Source organism: Larus michahellis, chromosome Z (assembly GCF_964199755.1).
Source record: "Larus michahellis chromosome Z, bLarMic1.1, whole genome shotgun sequence".
NCBI classification, from domain to species: Eukaryota; Metazoa; Chordata; class Aves; order Charadriiformes; family Laridae; genus Larus; species Larus michahellis.
The window spans coordinates 69,094,407-69,117,347 of NC_133930.1; the positions used below are offsets into that span (position 1 = coordinate 69,094,407).

General features: G+C 36.6%; 1 protein-coding gene across 1 annotated transcript in view; it reads left to right on the forward strand.

The window, feature by feature from the left end:
- The window catches only part of DTWD2 (DTW motif tRNA-uridine aminocarboxypropyltransferase 2), a 100,407-nt gene extending 81,751 nt beyond the window's left edge, over positions 1–18,656 (forward strand). Inside the window, exons 5-6 of the mRNA XM_074570380.1 lie at positions 13,715–13,843; positions 17,381–18,656. Of these exons, the coding sequence (XP_074426481.1) occupies positions 13,715–13,843; positions 17,381–17,551 (300 nt within the window). The 3' untranslated portion in view covers positions 17,552–18,656. The remainder of the gene's footprint in view (positions 1–13,714; positions 13,844–17,380) is intronic.
- Positions 18,657–22,941: the final 4,285 nt, after the last annotated feature.

Here is a 22,941-nt window from a genome sequence, read left to right on the forward strand (position 1 = left end):
GCAGGTTGCTGTCAAATAATCCAGGTTTTTAGTTCCAGGCACATATTCTCACTTCTGTACAAGGGAAGACGAGTTTAGGGAGCCCTTGTTGCTGAAAATGCTGTTTTGCTGAAGTGCTTTCAACTCATTTAAACAAAACAAAAAAAAACTCTGCAGTTTTTATGATGTCTTCCCATGAGTGATGGGCTGTTAGCTCAGGCATTCTAGCCAAATTCTTCCCAGAGTAATTAAACATTCTCTTTAATTCAATTTCCTCCATTTTTCCAATTGAATTAAGTGTTCTTTGTTACATAGCTTTATGGGCTTGAAATGAACTGTTAAATGAACTGGAAAAAAAAGTGGCCTACTAGAAGGTGAAGTAAATGCTACCATATGCTTTGTTTTTTACACCTTTTTTCTTTTTTACAGCCAGTTACTCATATGAGATCTTAGGAATCCTGTGGTAAAATGCATCATCATCAAGTTATTAAAATAGGTTGCACATTTGCAGGTAAACATAATGGTTTTGAGCTAAGACCTTCAGGGCGATTTGTTTAGGAACTTGTTTTTGCCAAGAAGTTGCAAATTTTCGAGGTGCCACACAAATATTCTTAGTCAGTACTGCATTTATAAAAGGTTCATTCCTGCTGAGTTTATTTACTGCCTTCTGTCCATCTTTGTGTAATATTCTCACTCTTTGCATAAGATGGGCACAGTCCGCTAAACATCCTTCAATTTGCAAACAATATAATCAGGTTGTTAAGAATGGTTATTGGTAATTTAAAATACTATAGTACTCTAAAAAAACCCTCAAAATACTTCACTGTCTTCAATGGGAAGGAAGGGTTTACCAAAGGTGTTACTGATGGCAGGAAGCTATGATCTTTGACCTCATAAACTGGTTAATTAAAAGTGTTGCTACCAGTTCATAGTTGATGCGCTCTCTTCTAAAAATGCCCTAGAAATTTGCAGCATCGAGGTTATATGCTGTCTTGAACTCTGGTCAATGAAGGACAATTTTGGTAATGTATCAGGTAAAGGGCACTTTTCCTTATTCTCGGCTTCTGAGAAACGCGGCCTACATCAATGTGTTACAATTTGGAAGATAATGTGATGAAATATTTATTAAACACTTGTGCATTTCTGCTTCTTCCCTATTCACTGACCATCCTGTGATATGCCTGCTGCCTGAGGTGCCAGAGTTTTGGTCTTTCACCAAAGTCAGTCACATCAACATCTGCTTTATGAAGTCTTTGCCAGTTTACCTGTTGGTCACATCAAAACTTCATGCTGCGGAAAGTGAATAGCACGTAATGGATTGACTTAATGGTTCCTGCCTCTGCTGCGTGAGCATGGGTTCACAGGTGCTTAGGGGTGCCTGAGAGTAAGTCTTACCAAGCAGCTTGCTTGAAAGACTCTCATCCTAGGGACTCTTCAGAAAAGCATTCTCATCCCTCTTCTGTAGGAGTCAGTGAAGGGATGCTCAAAGTGAGGCAGGACCTCACTGAGCACTGTATCAGCAGTAAGAAATGAAGACACTTGGAGTATGGAAAGCAAGGTAAGGGATCTTTGTTCACATAAGCTGTCTCAAAACACTCTTGATGCTCTTTTTGTTTAAAAGAAAAGAAAAAGTTAAAAAAGCTTTCCCTTTAGGGATCCACCTGCTTTTCAATTCTAGTGGTGCCACTGAAGTTACTAGATAGCAGAAGCCCATGCGGAAAAATGAGAATCAAATGCTGGACTGCTGGACAGGAAGTGATAAAATGCCATCTGGTTTAAGGCAAAGTGTATGGCAGATAGAATAAAATGCAAAAGTGTCAACAGGTGTAGGACATTGAATTGTAGTTGGCGGTAGAGTCTTCTGCCAGCAGTTCCACTTGCAGCAATGCCAGAATTATCAAAATTGGCAGTATGCATGGTTGAGCAAAAGCTGAAATTAATTCTGTGATTTTTCCAGTAATGATGGGTAAAGTCACGAATGAGTTGATAGACAAAGCGTAATGATTAAAAGTGTGCGAACAGGTATATTGATACGCTTTTTAACAGAAAGTGGATTTTGTGGTCTAGTCCTCTGGTATGTTTAGATAATAAAACTTTATTTGGGGATTTGCTATATTCAAGCCTAGAGAATTAAAGAAGGACTAACAGTTTGTTTCAGAAAGCATGTCCAAAAATCAGAAGAATTTGTCTTTGGCTCAAGCAGCTATTCTAAAATGTAATCTGTGATTTAGGTAAATTCTTTGTAGAGGGTGTTAAAAAATTCTGTCTAATATAGCTAGTGCTCACAGCCACGAGTGTAATACAGTTTAAGATGTATAGGAACCTTGAGAGAGGATTACATTTAATGTAAAAATAGAAATATAAGAACATCCATTCCTCTGTGCACACAAAACACTCAAAAGAGCAAACAAAATAGCAAGAATAACTGTTGTCATCTGGCTGTGTCTTAGTTTTTTCCTTTTCTGATGTTTGCTCTCTGAAATATTTTTATAACATCTCCTATTCAGTGAGCTGAGGAGATGCAGAGAAAAATATGTTCTTTCATCCTACACAGTTAGGGGTGAATACATAGTCACCTACACAGTTAGGTGAATATATGAGGACCAAAAAATAAATAGTGCCAGGTAGTAAATAAATTTTATTATAGTCCCCCTTTATCCTCCATTTTATTTTTCCATTTTCCTATCTCTGTTTTCATTTGTGACACTTTCCAATTTGCACAAGACAGAGATATTGAATACCAAATTTTGCCATAGAGCGTAAGTAAAGGGACAATGCCCAATTTAATTCTGCAAGGGAAAGAGGTGCGGTGATGAATAAGGGATGCAGGTGCAGGAGGCAGATAGAACCCAAGGCAACAAAGGCCAGCCAACAATGGTTGCAGTGGGGAAAACTGTAGTAATGTAGGTCCCAGAAAGTGGTATGTGTTCAACTATGCATCCTCATACTAATGGAAGAAAAATACCTTGTTTTCACTGACTTGTCTTATAAACATTTTTTATATATATATTTGTGTGACACTGTGATTTTACTAATAATCCCACGGTAGAGCTCAGTTATCTGTAGACTATAGAAGTCTTTGCGAGCTCTGATAGTAAAGTTTTGTTTGTGAGTTATGTTGGTGTTTTTAAATTCTGCAATTTTTGATGTAGCAAGAAAACTTGTTTTCGTAAAGTAAGTAGCTTGTATCTTCTGCTGTATGATGTCTTCAAAGATAAAAGATAATCATTAAAATCTTTTACATATTCTGAAATGTTTGATGTGTTCAGGTTTTAGCTGCTGTCTCATTACAATTGAAACATTCAGAAAAATATTTTGGACCTTAAAGAACAAAATGTTTTATGCTTGGACTGGCAGAAGAGAAGCTTGTTGTTTGAGAAGACCTGAGATCAGAAGGAGGGAATTGGGAATTACTTTGGGTCAAGACTTCATGCACAGTTCAGATACGATGTTGAGCAATCAACAGGAGTCTGTCCTTCTGACATTTACGTTAATTTGAATGACATTCGTCCACTTTGACATTTTTCTGGTCATAAGTATGTATTTATTACCTCTCAATACAGTGACATTTTCTTTGTGACTGAAAGGTCTCAGGTAATTTTCCAGGTGTCAGAACTGTATGCTATTTTCACTCTTGATTAGAAACTTTGCTTTTAATTTATTTCTTTGCCATTTCTTTCACAATTATTTTCAAACTCTTAACCGAATATCTGAATACCCTGCTGCTAGAACAATTCAGGAGCAATCGCAGATTTTGTACCATTGTACCCACGCTGAAGTACTCATGGGATACAAACACTTTGTGAAAAGGAAACTAGAAATATTTTTTTGTTTTGGTTGAGCTTGCTTTCAAATAACTAGATTAATTGAAGGCTTTTTTCCCCTCTTTTAGTCTTTCTTTACATGTTTCCTTGTGCCCTTTCCAAAGTTGTTCTTAGGATCTCCATTCATTGCTTTTTCCCTATACAAGGAAATGCTTACTACTATTCACATATAATAAGAAAAAAAGAAATCGGAGAAAGTAAAAGTAATCAGTACATTCCAAAGAACAGTGTCATTGTGTTGATGCAACTTTTCGACACTGAGGTAGTTAATCTTTCTTTTCAGTTTTCTGATATTTGCAGGTAATTAAAGTTAAATGGCTGTGACAATACACGTAATTACATTTTCTTCCTTCGTTTCATGACCCCATTCTCTACATCCGTACTCTGCTCACTGACTGAATTTACTTGCAGCACTTTCCTGTTGTATTAATTATTAAAAGAATAGTGCTGCATAAAATATTGATCTGTTGCCTGACATTAATTTTTTAAGTATAAGCAGAAAAAGAGAGATATTAACAGAAATAATTTCTGGATCTTTCTTTCTCTAAAAACAAGAAATTGCAGTGCATGGAAATTAACTAAAAATGCTTTGTCATTTTCTGAAGTGCCAGGCATGCCCTGTATGCTTTGTACTTAAATATAATTATTTTTACATAACATAATGGCAGTATTAAATTATTTTATTCCTTGTTTATTGGTAAAAACCTGCAGTTTCAGAACCTGAGACCATAACCAGATGGTATTCCAATTATTTGTGCAAAATATGTAGTCCAAGTATTACTAGGTCAGTCCTATCTTCTGTTTTGCCTCAGCTGTGAGGACTTGCCTTTCTTTACAGTGTCACTGTCTGTTAGCTCTTAATTTTATGTAAGCTATTTGGGTCAGCCTCAGGCTGCCTTCTTTTACAGGAATTTGAACTATTATTTTTAGATTAGAACTGCAGCTTGCCTGCACTTGGACTTTATTTCAGTTATCTGTTTTAACTGAAGCCTATACTATTTTTCTTTAAGGATAGCAAGGTCTTCTGGGGTTTTTTTTTGTAGTGCTTCTCATGCTTGTAAATAGTCATACAAGAAACACAGGGGACATAGTGAAGGGAACCTTGATTTTCTTTTATCCCTATATGTAAGGAAGATTGGCATAATTCTTGTTTGTTTTTTTTCTTCTTGGCCATAGCCATAGCTTTTTTTTTACGAAATCTATCTCACAGAAATATCAGAAGGAAGGTGCTCTTCTTCTTATCTCCAGTAACAGCACTTACTGTTTCTGATTTGTCTCTGACTTCTCTATTATCCATTCTCTCAGCCTTCAAAGTGCTTTACAGCCTTGGGTAAGTACTATCTTACAGATAGAGACCTTGGAGCTCAGAGAAGGAAGGTGGCTTGCCTAAAGTTGCACTGTGATTTAGTGAGCTCAGGTTATTTCCTGACATCAAGTCCAATGTCTTGTCTTCCAGGGAAGCAGCAGGTGTGCATACAAACTTCCTTCAATCTCCTTCCAGCACTGGAGGCTGATACTTATCTGTCACTGTCAGCAGCCTGGTCTCCACACCCGATAAAGTGCCGTTTTAGATAATTTCTGCTGATGAAGATTTTCATTAATGTAAAAGCTCATGTTACTTAGCTAGTAAGTTAGATACTTTCTGCAGAAATAATCTTCAGCAATACTGAAGAGATTACTTACTTTTTTAATATTTACTTCTGTTTACACCTCATTTGTTTAAGAATATCCTGTTTTCTTCTTTGAAAAAGAGGTTCTAAGGTAGGCATAGATTTATTTTCCAAACTTCTTTTGGGGTGTACACTTATTTCATACTGTACATTTTCTATGTGTGGTGTAAGTGATGACAAAGGTCATAGGAAGTGGTTTGAAATATTGTGATTCTGTAATTTTGCACCTTCCGTATTGAATGTAACATTAAGGATTCAAAATATGCAGATGTGCATAAGCATCTGAAACTTTCAAAAACAGTGTTTACTTTGGTGATACTTCTAAACTGCTAAAGTTTGCAGGTGTTTCTGTTACCTTATCTGACAATCTAAAGAGGAGACAATTTTATTTGACTTTGGAAGTTGTGACAAGTGCTAAACTGTTGAATTCTCTTAGCATCTTTGAGAAGATGTTAGAAATTTGAGTTCTTACAAAAATTTTGACAATAGGTTCCTGGTAACCATTCAGAAATGATTGCATAGGCAGAAGAAGGACCTGTTGTAAATAGTTTTATAAAACAAATGAAGTGCTAGGGAGGCCACTGCAAACTATTCCATGTTTTTGTGTGGATCTTTGATTTCATAGTACATTAAAGAGAGAAATGCATAGCCTAAGGAATTATTATGTAGTTGTTGGACTTTCTCAAAAGAATCTGCATACTCTTACTAAGTATTTTGAATTACCAGGTTCTCCTGCAAGAAAAATTGTGTTTTGGAACCTGAATTTTGCCTTAACTTCATACAGTATAATGTAAAGGTGATCAATACAGACGTATAGATTAGATTACAGATATATTTAGAAAAGTGAAGTATCTATTTTGGTTGCTATTTTTTAATTTTAGTAAGTATTTAGCTTGCAATTTTTTTGACTGTTTCTTAAATGGAAGTTTCATGTTTAAGTATGAAATTATTCAGTCTTTACACAATCTACAATTACAATGTGGGAAGGCTGCTGTGTGAGAAACTTGCCTTCCGCAGATAAATGATGCTGTCGGAAATGTTTTTTGTTTACAGTGTTTTTTCTGCCCTGATTCATTTACCACGGTTCTTTACATGTGAAAATGTAACGATATCTTGTATGATCGTAAGAGCTTTGTATTTATTCTGATTTACTCTTTAAACGCAGTATTTCATTTTATGTTTATCGCTTCTTTGCCCAGCTCTTGGGAAGGTATGTCTATTGGAAAATTCGGGTGAAGCACTGTAGGAGCACTCTAAAACCTAAGTTTGGAACATCTAGGATGGAGAAAGTGCTGCATATACTTGTGGGTGTTTTTTACCAAATTTCTTGTTTTTTTCTTTTCTTTTTTTCCCCCCAAAAAATATTTCTGTAGGAATGTGATGTAAGAATCTCTGTCTGTGAAGGACACATTCCTTTTGCAATTTAATTTCTCTTTTTGTCAATCAACTACGTCTAAAAATAAAAGCAAGGAACACAGTCACAGTAGAGAAATACTCTGTACAATCTGAATCATCCTCATTAAAAAGATATTTTAAAAGAAAGGTCAGAATATTGTGAAACACTAAACAATATTTTTTTCCCAGAATGTACTTGTAGCATTCTCAAATATTTTTCTATATATCAAATTACAGGATATTTATTTTCTTTCAAACTTGTTTATACTGTAGCAGGAAAGAGACGTTATGAAATACAGAGGTGGAGTAATGAAAAGAGGTGTCATTTGACATAGTCATGGAACAAAGAGACATTGCGTAGGATTATATTCAGATGATGAGCATTAAGTTGTTCAGCGAGTAGCTCTACTGATTTCTTCTGGACCATTTATCTTTAGCATGTAATACCCCACAGCAATAAATTCTGGTTCTTACATTGTTTTGGTTCCAGAAGCAAAGAAAAGGCATTCTTGAAAGTGCATAGAAGTTTAATGTATTTTTATACATTAAGGCTGTATTTGATGAAAGAAATTTTGGGTACTGCTCTTACACAGTTGCATTTTATAAGGGTGTAAGAAGGATTCTGGTTTTGACCTGTGAAAGGGCTAATCTGAGTTGCAGCTCCAAATACAGGTTCTTCTGCACAGTCTGAAAGGAGCGTGAGTGGGGAGGAGCTGCACACAGCCGCTGTTCAGCAGAAGTAATTGTGCTTCTCTTGCAAAGACAGAGCATTACATGTTTACCACAGTAACCATCGCAGCAGCAATGAGATACCCTGAGGATTGTTGTAGGGATAAGACTGGAGTCTCACCTGATGCCATGAATTGCCTGAGTGGAAGGGTTTGTGGGATACCCAAAGACTTTCTCTTTGGGTTCATTGGAAATTGTCAAAGACAATGTGCAAACTGCCCTGTCATTTTGTAGAAATTGAACAAATTTCTTGAATTCTACCTGAAAATCACAATAAAATCTGTGATTTGTTTCACCATTTTACATGGAACATACACAGGAATGTCATGGATATGCTTAAATATTCAGTCAAAAGCCATGCAAAGTGGACAGGGGTTGTTTTGACATCTGTGTACTTTTTCAGGCAATCCATTTGTGACAGTTGCATGGCAGTTATTCCCTCCAGTATTTAGAAACAGAGTGCTCTTAAGATGTCACTTTAAATTAAAGCGAAGATTTTGAACAAAATAACTTATTTATATTCTTGATTTAAATTTCAGTAGCATGCTGAGACTAATTTACTCACACTATCTTCTCTGTCACAACGGTGATTTTATTTAACGGCATGAAATTTCTATAAGAGATGGAAAATTGTTTTGGCTTACAGGTAAAAGGTGCTTGTGCCAACTGGTACTGAGTGAAAGAGCTTTCCCATGCTTACACCCTTTTCTGTCTGAGGTTGTTTGTACAGTAGCACATGGAATGCTCTTCCTCTTCAGCACTTCAAAAGCAATTTTTTCTTAGTTTCTAGAATGATGGATGAGGTGGCAGGATGTGGTTGTACTGTTTCTGGGTTTTCTTCTGCTTTTTGAGTTCCTCTAAAAAAATGGCTTATGGTATTTTTTCTGGAAGATATTTATTAAAGTAGCAGTATGTATGAACAATAACAACTGCCTATGTTAAGCAGGATGATGGATGATACCTGCTTACTTCATTCTCCCAGAGTTGAGCAAATTAATTCCCAAACAGAAATTCAGATTTTATAAGGACACTACCAACGTAAGTAAAAGAGAAGGGGATCTTAAAATAAATACTAGGTTTTTCATAAAAGCCACAGAAGGATATGTTGTTTCTCTGCCTGTTTTGAGGTGCCTGTAGTCTAATTGCAAAAAACAGGACAGTCAAAACCAAGCATTGTTGAGTGTGCCCTGAGAGACAGGTGTACTAACTTTATAGGCTTTCTGTGTTCTGGGGGATGCACTGTTTTCTGAATTGTGGATTCTATTTGGAGAGTAAAGCTAGTAAAAGTAATGTTCAAGAAATCGGCAAAGAAAAGGTGAAATGACGAGGATATTGACATTAAGGAGAGGACTGAGGATAGCACTTAGAGCTTCCTGCAAGAGCTCCAGCCCTGTTATTTAAAATAAGAGCAGAATATACTTGCCTGTCTTTACTGACTTAAATTTTTAAAATTTCGAACAGCAGGTCTTTGACCCCATCAAGGCAACACTTTTGCTTCCATTAGTTCTGAGCAGCTGAACAGGATCCGCGAGGTCAGGTCATCACTTACCTGGGGCATCTCCAAAGAACTCAGCCCTGAGAAATACTCAAGAATGCTCACTGTTTTCACTGTGGTTCAAATAATTTGTAAATGCTAAAGGCTCAAAGGGTGGTGCGTTGACAGAGAAGTCGGCATTTATTTGTTAATGTAACTGTTTTATAGAATTGCTGGCATTCAGGTTTTTGGAAACCCTGTGTCTTGAGTTACACATGGAAATGAAACTTGGTTGTATGTGTTGCTTCATGCTTCTGATGGCTTGGAAACTAAGCCCCCAAACTCCCTTGCACTTATAAAGAGAATAGATACGCTAGTTTCAGTCTCTTGGCTAAATTCCAGGGAGTAATTGCATTCAGCTTATCTAAGTTCCTCTCTAGTTTGAATTGGTTGAGGTAGTTTCCGTCTTCTGTCTTATGCTATTGTTTATTTTGGTGAGTGGTGTTAAATAGGCTGCTGTTTTTCAGCTTGACATTGCTGTGTTTTGTTAGTAACTGAAATTATTCTGAAGTGTGCATATGATTTGCAAATTGACAGCTAAAAAAGTAAGTAGTTGTAACATGGCATCTTTACCATTTTATGGAGAAGTGTGTATAAAATACCATGATTGTTGTTTTGAAATGTACTTAAATAGGATATTTATGTATACTTGTTCTGAGTTTTTGAAGTGTAATGTAAGGGTTGTGTGATCTGATTTTGTTTACATTAACTGTGGAGGAACATTTCCTTAATTTTGAATTAAGCTTGTTCAGCTGGATTTGAGATATGCAGATGACAGAAGAATTAATCCATTTAGGTAGTGCAGAAGCTTTGATGAGACTGGTGCAATACCCTACCTGAAACTATTAACTCCACAAAAGTCAAGGCAAGTTTTAGACCTGTTGGCTGAAAATGAAAGAAGTTGTCCTTCTGCCCAATCATGTTTGAGAACAGTAAATATTTCATATATCTAGGCAATTTCTTTTCAAGGTGTTCTTCGCATGTCTGAAATATGTATTGACTATATTAATTTGTTTTGGTTTCTATATTGTTTTGGCTTTGTTTTACTATTCAGTTTATGCTCTAAGGTGGTGGAGCTCCTCATTTTGTGTTTTATTCATTCAGTGAGCATACCTATTTTCTGATCAGTCATTTGGTGAGTCTACCCAATTTGTGCTAGACGAAGGCTACCCTGATGGTATTTCAGGTGACTAAGGATCGCTTATTTAGATACTGTGCCACTCTGGAGTAAAGAGTAGGGTAAAATGCATGTTTGTTGAAAGGAGCCTGAGAGACAAACTGTGGCAGGGAGTTGTGCTGGTCAGGTATTCTTCCTCTGATCTCCACCACTGCACTGTCTGTCTGTAGTGTTTTCATCTTATCCCAGTAAATGTGTCATTGTGCCAGAAAAATGGATAGGGACCACTTGTTTCCATCCTCTCTAACTCTTCCCGGGGAAGAAGACATTTGGTTGCTGCTGTTGTAGCTGTTAGAAAGTTTCCCTTTTATACATTGTCAGCTGTTTGAGAGCTGCACTTACAGTCTCTTTGCCTCCAGTGTAAGACATAGTGCAGGCAGCTTTTCTTCCATAGGAGTTGTCTTGCAATCATGAATAATTTTCTTTGCTCTGGAATGCTGATGATCTTAAAAGCTTATCCGCATGAGCCCCAAGAATTGAAGTATAGAAACCAGCAGATAGAATTATTCCCAACTCCTACCAAAAAAAAAAAAAAAGCCTTAAGGCGCTGGTGTCTATGTCCAAGGAAGGGGAAGCCAAGTGCAGTGCAGGTAGTCCATGAGGTGGTTTCTTCCAGCCTCTGTAGGGAGATTCTGTGAAGAATGTGGCTGTCAGCTGTTGAGGGGTGTGGGTATGTGCCTGCTCTGCTGCTCAGGGTACATGCTGCAGAAACAATGGACTGAGTTTACCCTGTTTTTGAATACCTATCTAGGAATTTCTAAGAGGGAACTAAAAGCTCTAGCCTTCCTACTGTGTCGTGATGGAGATCTGTACACGGTCCCAGTAAAGGGAGCGTGAAACCAGAGCAAACCTTGAGGAACAACAAATGAAAATGCTAATTTCCTTTTAGTTTTCTTTTGCAGTTCATTACATACACTGCTGTCCAAATTCTACATTTTCTCTCCTAAATCAATTTATTCTTTTTTGATTTTTCAATACCAAATTGAAAAAGGTAGTTGATAAAGGCTAGTATGTATCTGCTAGCTTCATTCTTGAATCTGCCCTGGATCTGTTCCCCAGCACGTGGACTGAATTTGCTGTTGAGTATCCGAGTAACTGTTAACATCCTTCAGTAGATAAAAAATTCTACAGTATGACTAAAAATTCAAGATTGTATGATAGGCTTCCAGTATAGTGTAATAGCAAGCATAATCTGCTAATGAGGTGCGAGGTATAAATTCTTTTCTTTTGACAGTCAGAGTACAGAGCTAGAGACTAAAGACCCTCAGTTTGCAGACTTGGAGTAACCAACTACTTCAACTATTTTGGCTTTAAATATAAAATATCAGGTTCAACTTTATAGTAATAGTAAGTAAAAGGCATGCATTGAGTAATTTGTCATACATTGTGCCAATTAATTTACAGAAATATGCTGAATAGCCACAGAAAATGAAAATGAGTTTGAAGTGGAGATGACCATTGAAGTTGCAGGAAATAACTCTGTTACCATCACCTGTAACCATTACTTTCAAATATCTAAGAATAGTAAGTATGTTTAGGAAAGACACATATATATGGGCTTTGAGACCACTGGTGTGTTTTCAGTTTAATTAACAGTTGGTAATTTTATAACCTGTTTAAAAATACATCGCATTCCAGGTAGTTATTATGGTAAGCAGCCTTAAAATAATTGATCTTCACTGAAGGGGGCAAAATGGATTTTGGAAGATGTGATTTTAAAATGATTTAATTAAAATGACACCTCCAGTATTACAGTTGTGAAAAGAATACAAATGTACTTTTGTATAATGAAAAAATGATAATGCTAGTATGCTGTATTCTTTACATAACTAACATGCATTCATCTTCTCAATTTCTTAACCCAAGGATGTATTCTTTGGCTGTTCAAAGTGATCTCTCCAAACTATCTAAACAATCCTTCCTGGAAACTTTTAAAACATTCTGAAATGTGCATGTTTTGGTCCTTCAAACCTACCCAATAACAAAATCAGCATTTAAAAAAAAAAAAAGGTTTCCTTTGATAAACAAGCTAGGACCTTTTGTCACAAAGGTACACTTTTCTTTCCTTTTCTTTATTTGAGTATATTGAGCTTTTATAGCTAACTTCTTTGTCCTTTCCAGAGTGGCTTTCTTCATCTTTTGTGCTTCTTCTTTTTATTTGTTTATTTTTAATTCCCATTACATTGGGGTCAGAGAAAGCATTGGAATCTGACCTTATTCATTCACATTTCTTCAGCAGCTTGCAGCTTCCCTTTTATGAGGTCTCTGGAACATTTAAGAGTGGGTGATTACATGTAAAAGAGATGAAGGAAAATGAAGCAGTACAAATAAAAGCAAAAATGGGAAAAGTGAAGAAGGAAAATACTGAAGTGAGGAATACTGAAAAACCACTGGCAAGCAGAATGGGAGCAATATTATGATGGCCATGGGGAACAATCACTTATTTTTTTGAGAAGAAGAAAAAACAAAAGACAATTGTTGGGATGAGATTAAAAAAAAAAAAGGAAATTGACTTGCTCTTTTATAATAATTCCTTAGGGTTTACTGTACTGTACTACAATTTTTTGGAAAAGGAACTGACAATTTTTGGTTAAGGATAATGACAATGTTGCTAAAACATTAACTTGTTTGGCAAATTGTATTTTAAACATATGTAGAGATGAAAATTTTAGGAATAAAGGAATAAAATCTGAATTTTCACACAAAGTCTAATGTAAATTCTGTGATGTTTCAACTGCTTTTTATAAACTCAGTAAAAACTTCTGGAGCTGGTAAAACAGGCAGTGTAGTGGTTGAATCAAATTTATTTTTCTTGAAAACCTTTAATTTGTGAGATAGTATAGAGTGGTTATCACTTGATACAGAGGCAATAAATCATTTTCAAACATGATTTAGGTAAGCAAATATTTCTAATCAGTGACCTAATACATTATGTGAATAAATGTAGTTTCTAAGCCTTTCATTCAGAATTTAACAAATAATATTTAACCAAGATGAATAATGTCAGTGATTATACAGTCATTTTACATTGTATACGATCATGAGTGTGTTTAGAGTGTGCAATAAAACAAGCATAGGTGAATAATTTTATTTTTGTTGTAGGATGTCTATGGCAACTGAAATTGCTTGCTAAAATTTCACTCAGTCTTTCTCTTACAAACAATTGTATTTTCTTTATGTGTTTGTACAGTAACTAATGTGCGGTTCTTATCTCTGATGGTGACTCAAGGAGTATGATAGTATTATGCTTAACAGTAGCATAAAGTCTTTGGCTACTGGGAGACAAAACACCAGAAAGGTTAAAAGGCAACTGACCACAGAGGGGAAGGGGCTGTGTTTTGCTTAGTGTAGGAAAGAAGTATCTTGTTTGCTATTGTTTATTTTAGTAGAGTGTGCTATTTTTCAGGTGCAGTTAAAAACCAACATTTCAAGTCAATATGTAATTCGTACACAGCCAACAAACACCTGTCTGTCTACACTTGAATGTGCAGCTGTTGCTCTTACTATCATGGAAAAAAATAAGAGTATACAAGAGGTACGTAACTTTAAACACCTGAGTTTTTCTTTTAGGAATAGTGAATAGTAGAGGTGCAGCAAAGGTACTTAGCTATTAACATCACATTTGACAGTCAAAATCTTAATGACATTGTACTGGTTTTGCTGCATAGCAAGCTAAAACAGGAACGTACCAATAGATTCTTCAGGTATTTATTATCTCTAGTATGTCCAAACTACTGTGACTCTTTCTTGTCATGTTCCCAAAGTCTCTATAGTTTTCCTATTCTTTATTCAACATTGCTGTCAGATTGCTGAAGGTACTTGTTACATTACAAAGATCTTGAATAATTGTTTTGCTGTCCTCTTTTCAGTGTGTTAAATTCTAGTATGGTATTTTTTGTTCTACCCCATAATGGAATTAGATTGGCTCTTTTGCCACAAAGACTTGTCTGAGGATAAACCTGGGTAAAATTCAGGGTCAAAAATCTTGCTTTGATGACGTTTAAAGTATCAGTTAGTACTTTTGGTGCTGCAATGTCTGTCAAGGCTGAATACAGACTACTTATCTTACAGAATGTTTTACTGTGGTAGCCCATTTGTGTATAAGGTAATAGATTGGTTATTGAAGCCAACTGCTACCTTCCTAACCCATGTCCTCAATTTTTCTTTTTTTTTTTTCCCTCTTCCTTTTCTTTAGTTCTGTAGTGTTTTCTTGCACTTTTACAATTTTTCACTGTGCAGTCTTCAGGTTCATTTGCCTCAGGATTTGAGATTTTTGCTGTACTCAGTCTAGCTTTTCTTCCCTCTTTTTTCCATTTGTCTTTTCTGTTCACTATTTCTCTCTTGTACTTTTTATGCATTTTAACTCAGCAGTCCTAGTGTCATCCAGTTTCTTCTTTCATCCTACCTCATTCTTCTTTCCCATCACATTCTTTCATCCTGTACTACTTTCTTGTACGCTTCTCTCTGTAATTCTAAATATGAGTGACTCAGATTCTCTTCACCTGTACATTAATTTTTTTTTTTTAAAAGTTGGTTCATAAGGCACCAAATACATGCTGTGCTTGCCACAACGCGGAATAAAAATCTGTAGAGATGACAGTTGTGGATTTAGCCCAAAATAAATAGAAGTACAACTGTGTATATTGCTGGGCAAATAGTGCAGAGTTGCACTGTTGTAGTTATCTCTTCCTGTGATGTTATTCTAAGTTCACTTGACATTTCTTATTGCAAATCTTCAAAACATAGTCTGTGTACCAGGGACATGAATTATACTAAATTGTACAAAGTGTTTCTAACTACCTTTAAATTTATGGTTAACTTCTTCAGTTAAAATCTGTATTTAAAATAACTGGTCCTGAAAATGTCATTGAAAATAACTGGTCCTAGACTCTAAAAACTTTCATTTAGTTAGCAGTTAGGTAGAATTAATTTCCTTTTTAGCATGTATTGATCTTGGAATGTTTACAAGAGTCAAATAACCATTAATAGATCAGCATTTTTAAATGTTCCTCTGAAGTGAAAGCACAGCAAGGTCACCTTGACTCTCAAAAACTCCAAAGTTGATCCAGTTTGAGACAAGCAATTGCATATACTACTGGATGGAAAGTAGCGAGTTGCGTTCTGCAAAAAGTAGACGGCAGAGATTATCTGAATACCTCCTTACAGCTAGCTTGAAGATAAAATGCTTTTGTAACCCTGTCCCACTGACCTCCCGCACTCGTGCAGCTGTGGAATGCGACCCTCTGGGTTATGTCTTCCTGCCAGCCAGCTCACAACTCTTACGTGTCATTGGAGGAATTTGGGACTTAAGAGTTCTTGAATTTAAGTTTATCCCAGGTCAAAGAATACTAATTGGGCATTAGCCTTTTCCTTGCAAGTTGTGCTCCCAGTAGTCTGTGATGGAAGAGGTTATTAAGATAATGTCGTTCTTAATCTTTTGTTGCTGACATTAGTGATACCAATTTAATAAGCCTTTCGAAAAAGACCTAGGAGTAGCTTTGCACCATAGACCCAGGTCTGCAATCTGGTTGGGTGCCCAGAATGTAGTACAGAAGGGTTTGTGAAAAGAGATTTAAAGCTCATCCATGTATTCACTACATTCTAGTGTCTACCCTGGGGTGCTCATATCCCTCTCCATCAGATAATGAATATTTTGGTGTCTGACCTCCACCTACTAAAAACAGTTCCCAGGTTAAAAATTCCTTCTGCAGTTGGCGTAGTGTAGAGTCACCCCTGTGTCTGCTTCTGTGACACTAGACATGAAATCATTGCATTTTGAACCAGAATGGGACAAAGTGTGTGGCCAAACATGAAAACATGGCTCAGGAAGGAACTCTGCGTAAAGAAACTTTTCTAGAAACTTGTGTATCTTTTATGACAGTGCAGCTGTCATACACTTTTATGTTAAAAGAAGGTACTTATTTATTATAGAAGTTAATCCCATGAAAAATGAGAAAAACTGAAATTAAAGTGGGGTTTGTATATTTACTTTTACCTTTGGTGTGCTAGGAGAACATTAGCGTATTTTTCTTTCTTTAGGATTTCTGTCTTATTCAAGTCCAGGGTAAGTGTTTTGTTAGCATCTACAATTCCCAGACCTGTATTCTGTTTCTCTACCACTCAGAATTGGCCCAGCCTACTTTACAAAGAAAAAAATTACCAGTTTCTCAAATGTTGCAATAGCCAAGAGCTTCATAAACATTTGTGCATTTTTTTATACCGTCTCTGAATTAAGTGAGTGCTATGTCCAGCGTATAAAATGGTGAATAGAAGTTGAGAGTCATGGAAATTAAAAATGGGCACTTAGTTTGATGTCCAGTAGAAGTCACTTGATTTTCCTGTGTGCTCAGAAGAGTCACATTTCACTTGGTAGAAACTCATCTCCTGCTGACTGCAGTTACATCCATGATTGCTTTACACATCTGCACGTAAGGCCCGTGATACTGAGTCAGGCAGCCAGAAAATGAAGAACCTACAATTTGGAGCCATTTGAGATAAATTTGGTTTGTGTGGCTTTATTAGTCCTACATAATATCACTGGGCAGAAGTAGGGATACAGTCCAGTCTCCAGGATGGCAGTCCAGCTGCCGTGATCATGAGTCCTTCCTCTCTTTCTAAAATCCTGCCTCAAGGTATTTTCATGCAAGCGCAAACAGTTTAGCTATTTTTACTTATTTTATTATAGCTTGTTGACTGAGCCACAGTAACTAATTGTACTCCATTGCTAAGGTCAAGTTAAAGCTGTAACTTACAGTAATGTAGCTGGGGGTGAAGTCAGGATTGAGTAGGTCCAAGGACGGAGTAAGAGACAACAGCAGGCAGGTGGGTGTATGTGTGGCTATGTGCTATGAGGCTATGTCTGCTATGTGGCTTCTTTTTAGTATATTTCTTATTCATCTGTGCCCTCTGTGTCTCCAAAGGTTGTATTTTATCAGCATTTATCATCCAAATTATAGTTTATCAGCATTTTTAAGTAGACCTTGAATACAAACCCTGGAATAATTTATGTGTCTAACATAGCTTACTAAAAGGTTGCGTTTTTGTCTCCCCCCACCGCTTCATCTCTCTGCAGACTATACTCCGTCCACTTCAGGCTTTGTGCTCTTTCCAGCTTCAGCATGGTGCCCAGATCCATCACAGCAAGGAGCATCTTCTCAAAAATGGCTTATATGACAAGCCAATGCCAAAGAATAAGCGCAAACTCAGAAGAATGGAGCTTTTGGTTAATAATGTTAAAATATAAGAAAACTGTACTGACAGTACGGTGGGATTTATTTGCAGCTAGCAAATGAATATGAATCTGGATTTGATCCAAACAGCTGACTGTACTGTAATAAAACAACTTTTAGGCCCTTCATAGGCAAGAGTTTATCTACCAATGTTACAAACAGTAATGGACAAGCTTTTTCATTTTTGCAGTAGGCCAGGTGCCTTTGTTCAGATGACAGAAGACCATTCTCATTTCCTATAGAAAAGAAGAAAATTCTGAGCATAATTTAGAGTTATGTTATCTCTTCAGTGGCAACTATGATCCTCAATATGACTGGATAAATTTACTTCGGAGAAGCTTTTATCAGTATGAAAAAAAAGAATATGAATGTGATGGAACGGTAAGACTTCACCATTTAGAAGTATATTGAATTTCTGCTGAGCATTTTGACTTTAGTATCTAATTACAGTAGGTTTTCAAACTGTAATTCCTATATTACTTAGTTCAGATGAACATAAGGCATGCTATTTGTATAGTTCTTTTTAACTTTGAGATTTTTATTTCATACATTATTAGAATTCCTTTTCATAAATTTATATACATTTTACAATGCAGTCAGGTTTAGTTTGTCTCTCAGACTTAATTTTTAAACTAAGCCCGCATATGTTTTTACCAGAACCAGAACACTCTGACTTAAAAAAAAAAAGTGAATGTAGAGAAATGATTTTTGGAATTATAACTCAGGTGCTTTTCTTTTACTTAAGCAAAAACTACTCTTCCGCAGAAGGGAACATTTTATGGATATGGATACGTCATACCTGTACCCTGAGATACAGTGGTTATGATAAAACAGAAATTAAACGAGCCCAATGTAAACAGCTCTGTAAGAAGTATGATGCAATGACAAATTACTATGTCTGGATACAACCTACTAACGTGATTGCAGATTTTTTACATCTACTGGTGTTCTTTAATTAGTTCTTCTCTTCTAGCAGTGTTATAACTGTACCTCTTTCTAATGGAAATCACTAGAAGCAGAAGAATTGGATATTTTTACAAGCTTTGTGAAGTAATGTTTTATGATCTGGAGGGGAAAAAAAAAAGAAATAAAGGTTTTGATGTTCCTTTCTTCGTGTTCATAATTGCCTCCTTCATGAAACAGATTAAAATGCTTAACGTTTGTTTTTATTATAGGTTCTACTCTAGGTAACAACATGGAGCTAATTGGGTACTAATTAGTCTTAGAAAAAGATACTTTGTCTTTAATTTATGACCTGCAAGGCAAGAAACTACAGAAGTGGTGGGTGTAAACTCGGCTAACCAATGTATTAACTGAGAGCATTTCTACACTTGACAAGAGAGGTCAAAATTAGGTCAGAGATCAGCTAAGAAGTTTTAGTTAACCCCAAGCTAATAGTGGCCTTTTGTTTAGGCATGGATTAACAATTTAATTGTCTGGCTATATTAGCAAAGTTTGCATAACCCTTTTCTCTTCCCCTGGTCTAGATAAATCCTGTATCTGTCACTAAATTCAGCAAACCTGAATTAGTTTTGACAAATCTGAAGCGAAACAGTCTCATATGATTAATGATAGTGTAGATGCACTTTTGTTCGTGTTGGAACAGAGAAAGGGCATGTTTATTCCTGTAGCGAAGCACAGCGCAGCAATCTCCAGGCCAGCTTGGAGTCTGAAGCTGGAGTCTTGTGCAACTTGTGTGCGCAGCCTTGTGTGTGACGCCGCCTCCGGTTCTGGGTTTGGCATGGCTTGTGCTGGGCTGGGAGTCTGTTTCCCCTGTGCTCTGGGACATGGTCCAAGCATTCCTTAAGGAAACAAGGGCATCAATTAGGCTTTAATATTAATGCCCTGTTTACATATATGGATGATGTTCACATTTAATGTTGCGTATGTTAATTTAGTTTACCTTATTTTAGATTAATCCAGAACAGTAGTGTATCTTTTGACCTAGGTTGTGAAGATTATTTTCCTAAACAGAAGACTAAATGTGTCTTTTCATAAAATATGAGTTTATATTATGGAGAACAGAAGGAAATTTGTATTACAGCCTGGGATTCACAGACATCTGCAAAATGCCTTAGAATTACAGGATCAGAGAAATAGTTGTCTTAATTGAGTTATAATCCTACATTAAATACTCTTGTGCATGCAATCTGTGCTGAGTTTTCATGTTTTTCAGCAAAGGACAAATTCCACACAGCTTACAATAAGCACTTTTTAGTTTTGTTCATTCCTCGTGTTCTTCTGATTTTACTTCTTGTGGTTAACAGGATTTGTGGGATCTAATGCTGGATGAATGAAAGCCTTTCATTGCTAATTTCCCTTGTTGTACAATACTAGATCAATCACTATACAACAGTTGCTGAAGAAATGAAAAACAATTCATTGCAAACATCTGAGCATTTTGGTTTTTGAGCTTTTTTGTATGTCCCATCCCAGCTATAATATAGTGATCATTTAGATGCAATATAGCAGTCACATGAAGTTCAATTTCAGATTTGTTTGAAGCTATTAAACACAAAACACATACTTTTTTTTAACCTTTTTTTGGTGGAAGTTGCATGGCTTTAAAAATATACGCAATGTAAGAGGAAGAGTTTAGAAAGTTTGTTTTCAGGTCTTTTGGATTCAGAATTTACCTCTAAATACATTGCCTCAAAGAAATGGGTACTGCAAAGTCCAAAGTCTTTTGATGGAAGTTATGCGTGATGAAGTAGCCTTCTTTGCAAGCAATTTCATTAGAATTAGTTTAATTTGCAATTTTATTTTTTGTTGTAATGGTTAATCTGTTTCATTTTTCACTTACCAAAAGATTAATGAGTGAAACCCACCACTCTAACAAGGTATTGATTAAATAGAAAGGAATGTGTTTGCTTCTAATGTTTGGTCCTTTGTCCTTGTCCACTTTGTACTTCCAAATATTGCTGTCAAAATGAAATCTGCCTTCTGTGTGCCACTATGTCATGCTTTGGGGAACTGGTGACATGGATAGCATGGTTTTGAACACATGAACACATGTAACAATTTTACAAAGGTGGACATTGTTAAGTCTCCATATTTTCATAATCTGTAAGACAAAGTTTAACAAAAAAGACAAAGCTAGAAATTTTTCAAAGTAAGAATACAACCCCCACATACATTTGTTTAGAAACTTTCAAATTAAAAGTAGAATCATAGAATCGTTTTGGTTGGAAGAGATCTTTAAGATCATCAAGTCCAACTGTAAACCTCACGCTCCCAAGTTAGCAGTAAACCATGTCCCTAAGCTCCACGTCTACATGTCTTTTAAATACCTCCAGGGATGGTGACTCAACCACTTCCCTGGGCAGCCTGTTCCAGTGCTTCACAACCCTCTCAGTGAAGAAATTTTTCCTAATATCTAATCTAACCCCCTCCTCCCTCAGGAAAAACATAAATTTATTTTTCTTCAAGATTTTGTTTTCATTGCCTCATAACCCCATTGGAATTACAGCTGGAAGATGGTGTTGCCATACTACCAAGAAATTACTTTTTGATTAGTTTTTCTTTAAATGAAAACTTTTCAACTGACTTCAAAAGGGGCAAAATTTTTTTTAAGACCAAGTGTTTTCTTCTCAACTGTTACACTGGATAAAAAATTGGTTATGCTGCATTATTTTCTACAACTTCCCTGCTTGCTTTGAAATTGAATAAAAAAATACTAACTTTTTAAAAGGGATAGTGGTTCATGCTTTCACAGAATCATGGAATTTCAGAGTTGGAAGGGACCTCTAGAGATCATCTAGTCCAACTCCCCTGCTAAAGCAGGATTGCCCAGAGCACATTACTCAGGACTGCATCCAGACGGGTCTTGAAAGTCTCCACAGAAGGGGACTCCACAACCTCCCTGGGCAGCCTCTTCCAGTGCTCTGTCACCCTCACCGAAAAGAAGTTTTTTCTGATATTTGATGGGAACTTCCTATGTTCCAGCTTGTGCCCGTTACCCCTTTCCTCCTGAGGTTTGTATTTATTATGCCTGCATATGTGAATGCACATAAATTATATATTTGTTTCTGCTTCGAAGCCATAAAAGATCTAATTCGCTGTGATCATGTGCCACTTCGTCTCTACGGAACTGGATGTGTTCACATGTGCTAGTATTACAAAGAGGTCCTTTTTTTGTGCCTTTTTAACACCATTCAGTCAGTCAGTGAAGAGATGCGACTTTTCCTGTGCCATTTGAAGAGAAAGGTTCCTTTGTTATCCATTGAAACCTGCACAAAGACTAAATTGCTGTGGCAATTCCTCCAGCATTTCAGTTTCAGAGCTCTCTCCTTGCTTGCTGCAGTAGTGGCTGACTCCTCTTTGCTACTCCCCAAACGCACATCTTCCCACACTCTAGCATCCCCCACGAGCTGCATCTCGAGCTCCATGCCCTACAAGGAGTAGTGATCTGAACATCCTGTATCTCACCCACATTTTTAAATTCCCCAAATTGTTGTACTCAAGTTAAAAAAAAAAAAGCTGGTCTGTTCTGATGCAGCCATTCCTCATCTCCCTGCTATGAAACTTGTGCTTTAGGGACTTCCATACAGGTTTGTTCGCTGTGTCGCTTTTCACAGTGCCTCCAAATCCCCAACACTTCAAGTCCTGAGAGCTGCTGCTTTTGTGGTGGGGGGCAGATGACAGAGGGGAGTAAAGAGGGGAGAGGGAGAGAAAGGTCTGTGTTTTAAGGAGATGAATAAAAGGCTTAGATAACAGTTGCTTCTGTTGCTAGGGTATGGCTGCTATAAAGCTTGATAGTCATGACAGTGGCTTGGTGTTCGCTTACCAGGACTGTCCTAACAGTTTGGCTTGTTTGTGGAGTATATCCTGGGGCAGCTCCTTTATTTTACTGATTTAAGATTCACTAAATGTTTCTTTGGATCCCTTTGTATTTCCTAAAAGATGATAACTAGTTTTCTGTGTGCAATGGTACTTTTATCATTAAGCAACAGAAAAATTGCTATACCTAGGAGGCAGCAATGCTTGCCACACAGTTACGGCTTAACTTGATCTGGTTGGACCGCACATACTGCCCATCTTCTGTCATGGAGGTAAGAGGCAGCAGATGCTCAGTTGGAAGTAGCTTTGCCCATCTAAGTAATAATTAAAAACCTCAGTAGCTGTAACAGACCATATGCTATGCTGTGGCCTGCTGTGTCTGTAAGGACAGGTAACATATTTTAGCTTTTATAGCTGAACTGAAGCTGGGACTTTATCTGGCGTATGAAAGATTCTTTTCATCTTGAATACTAGGATTTTCTCAATAAAGAGGTGTATCAAAGAGTATATACAAAAGATTTAAAGCACGTTAAGACATATCTACTCTGTATTAGTGAAACAGCGCGACATAGAATATTTGGCAAATCAATAATATATAAGCCATTTGCATATATACATGCACGTA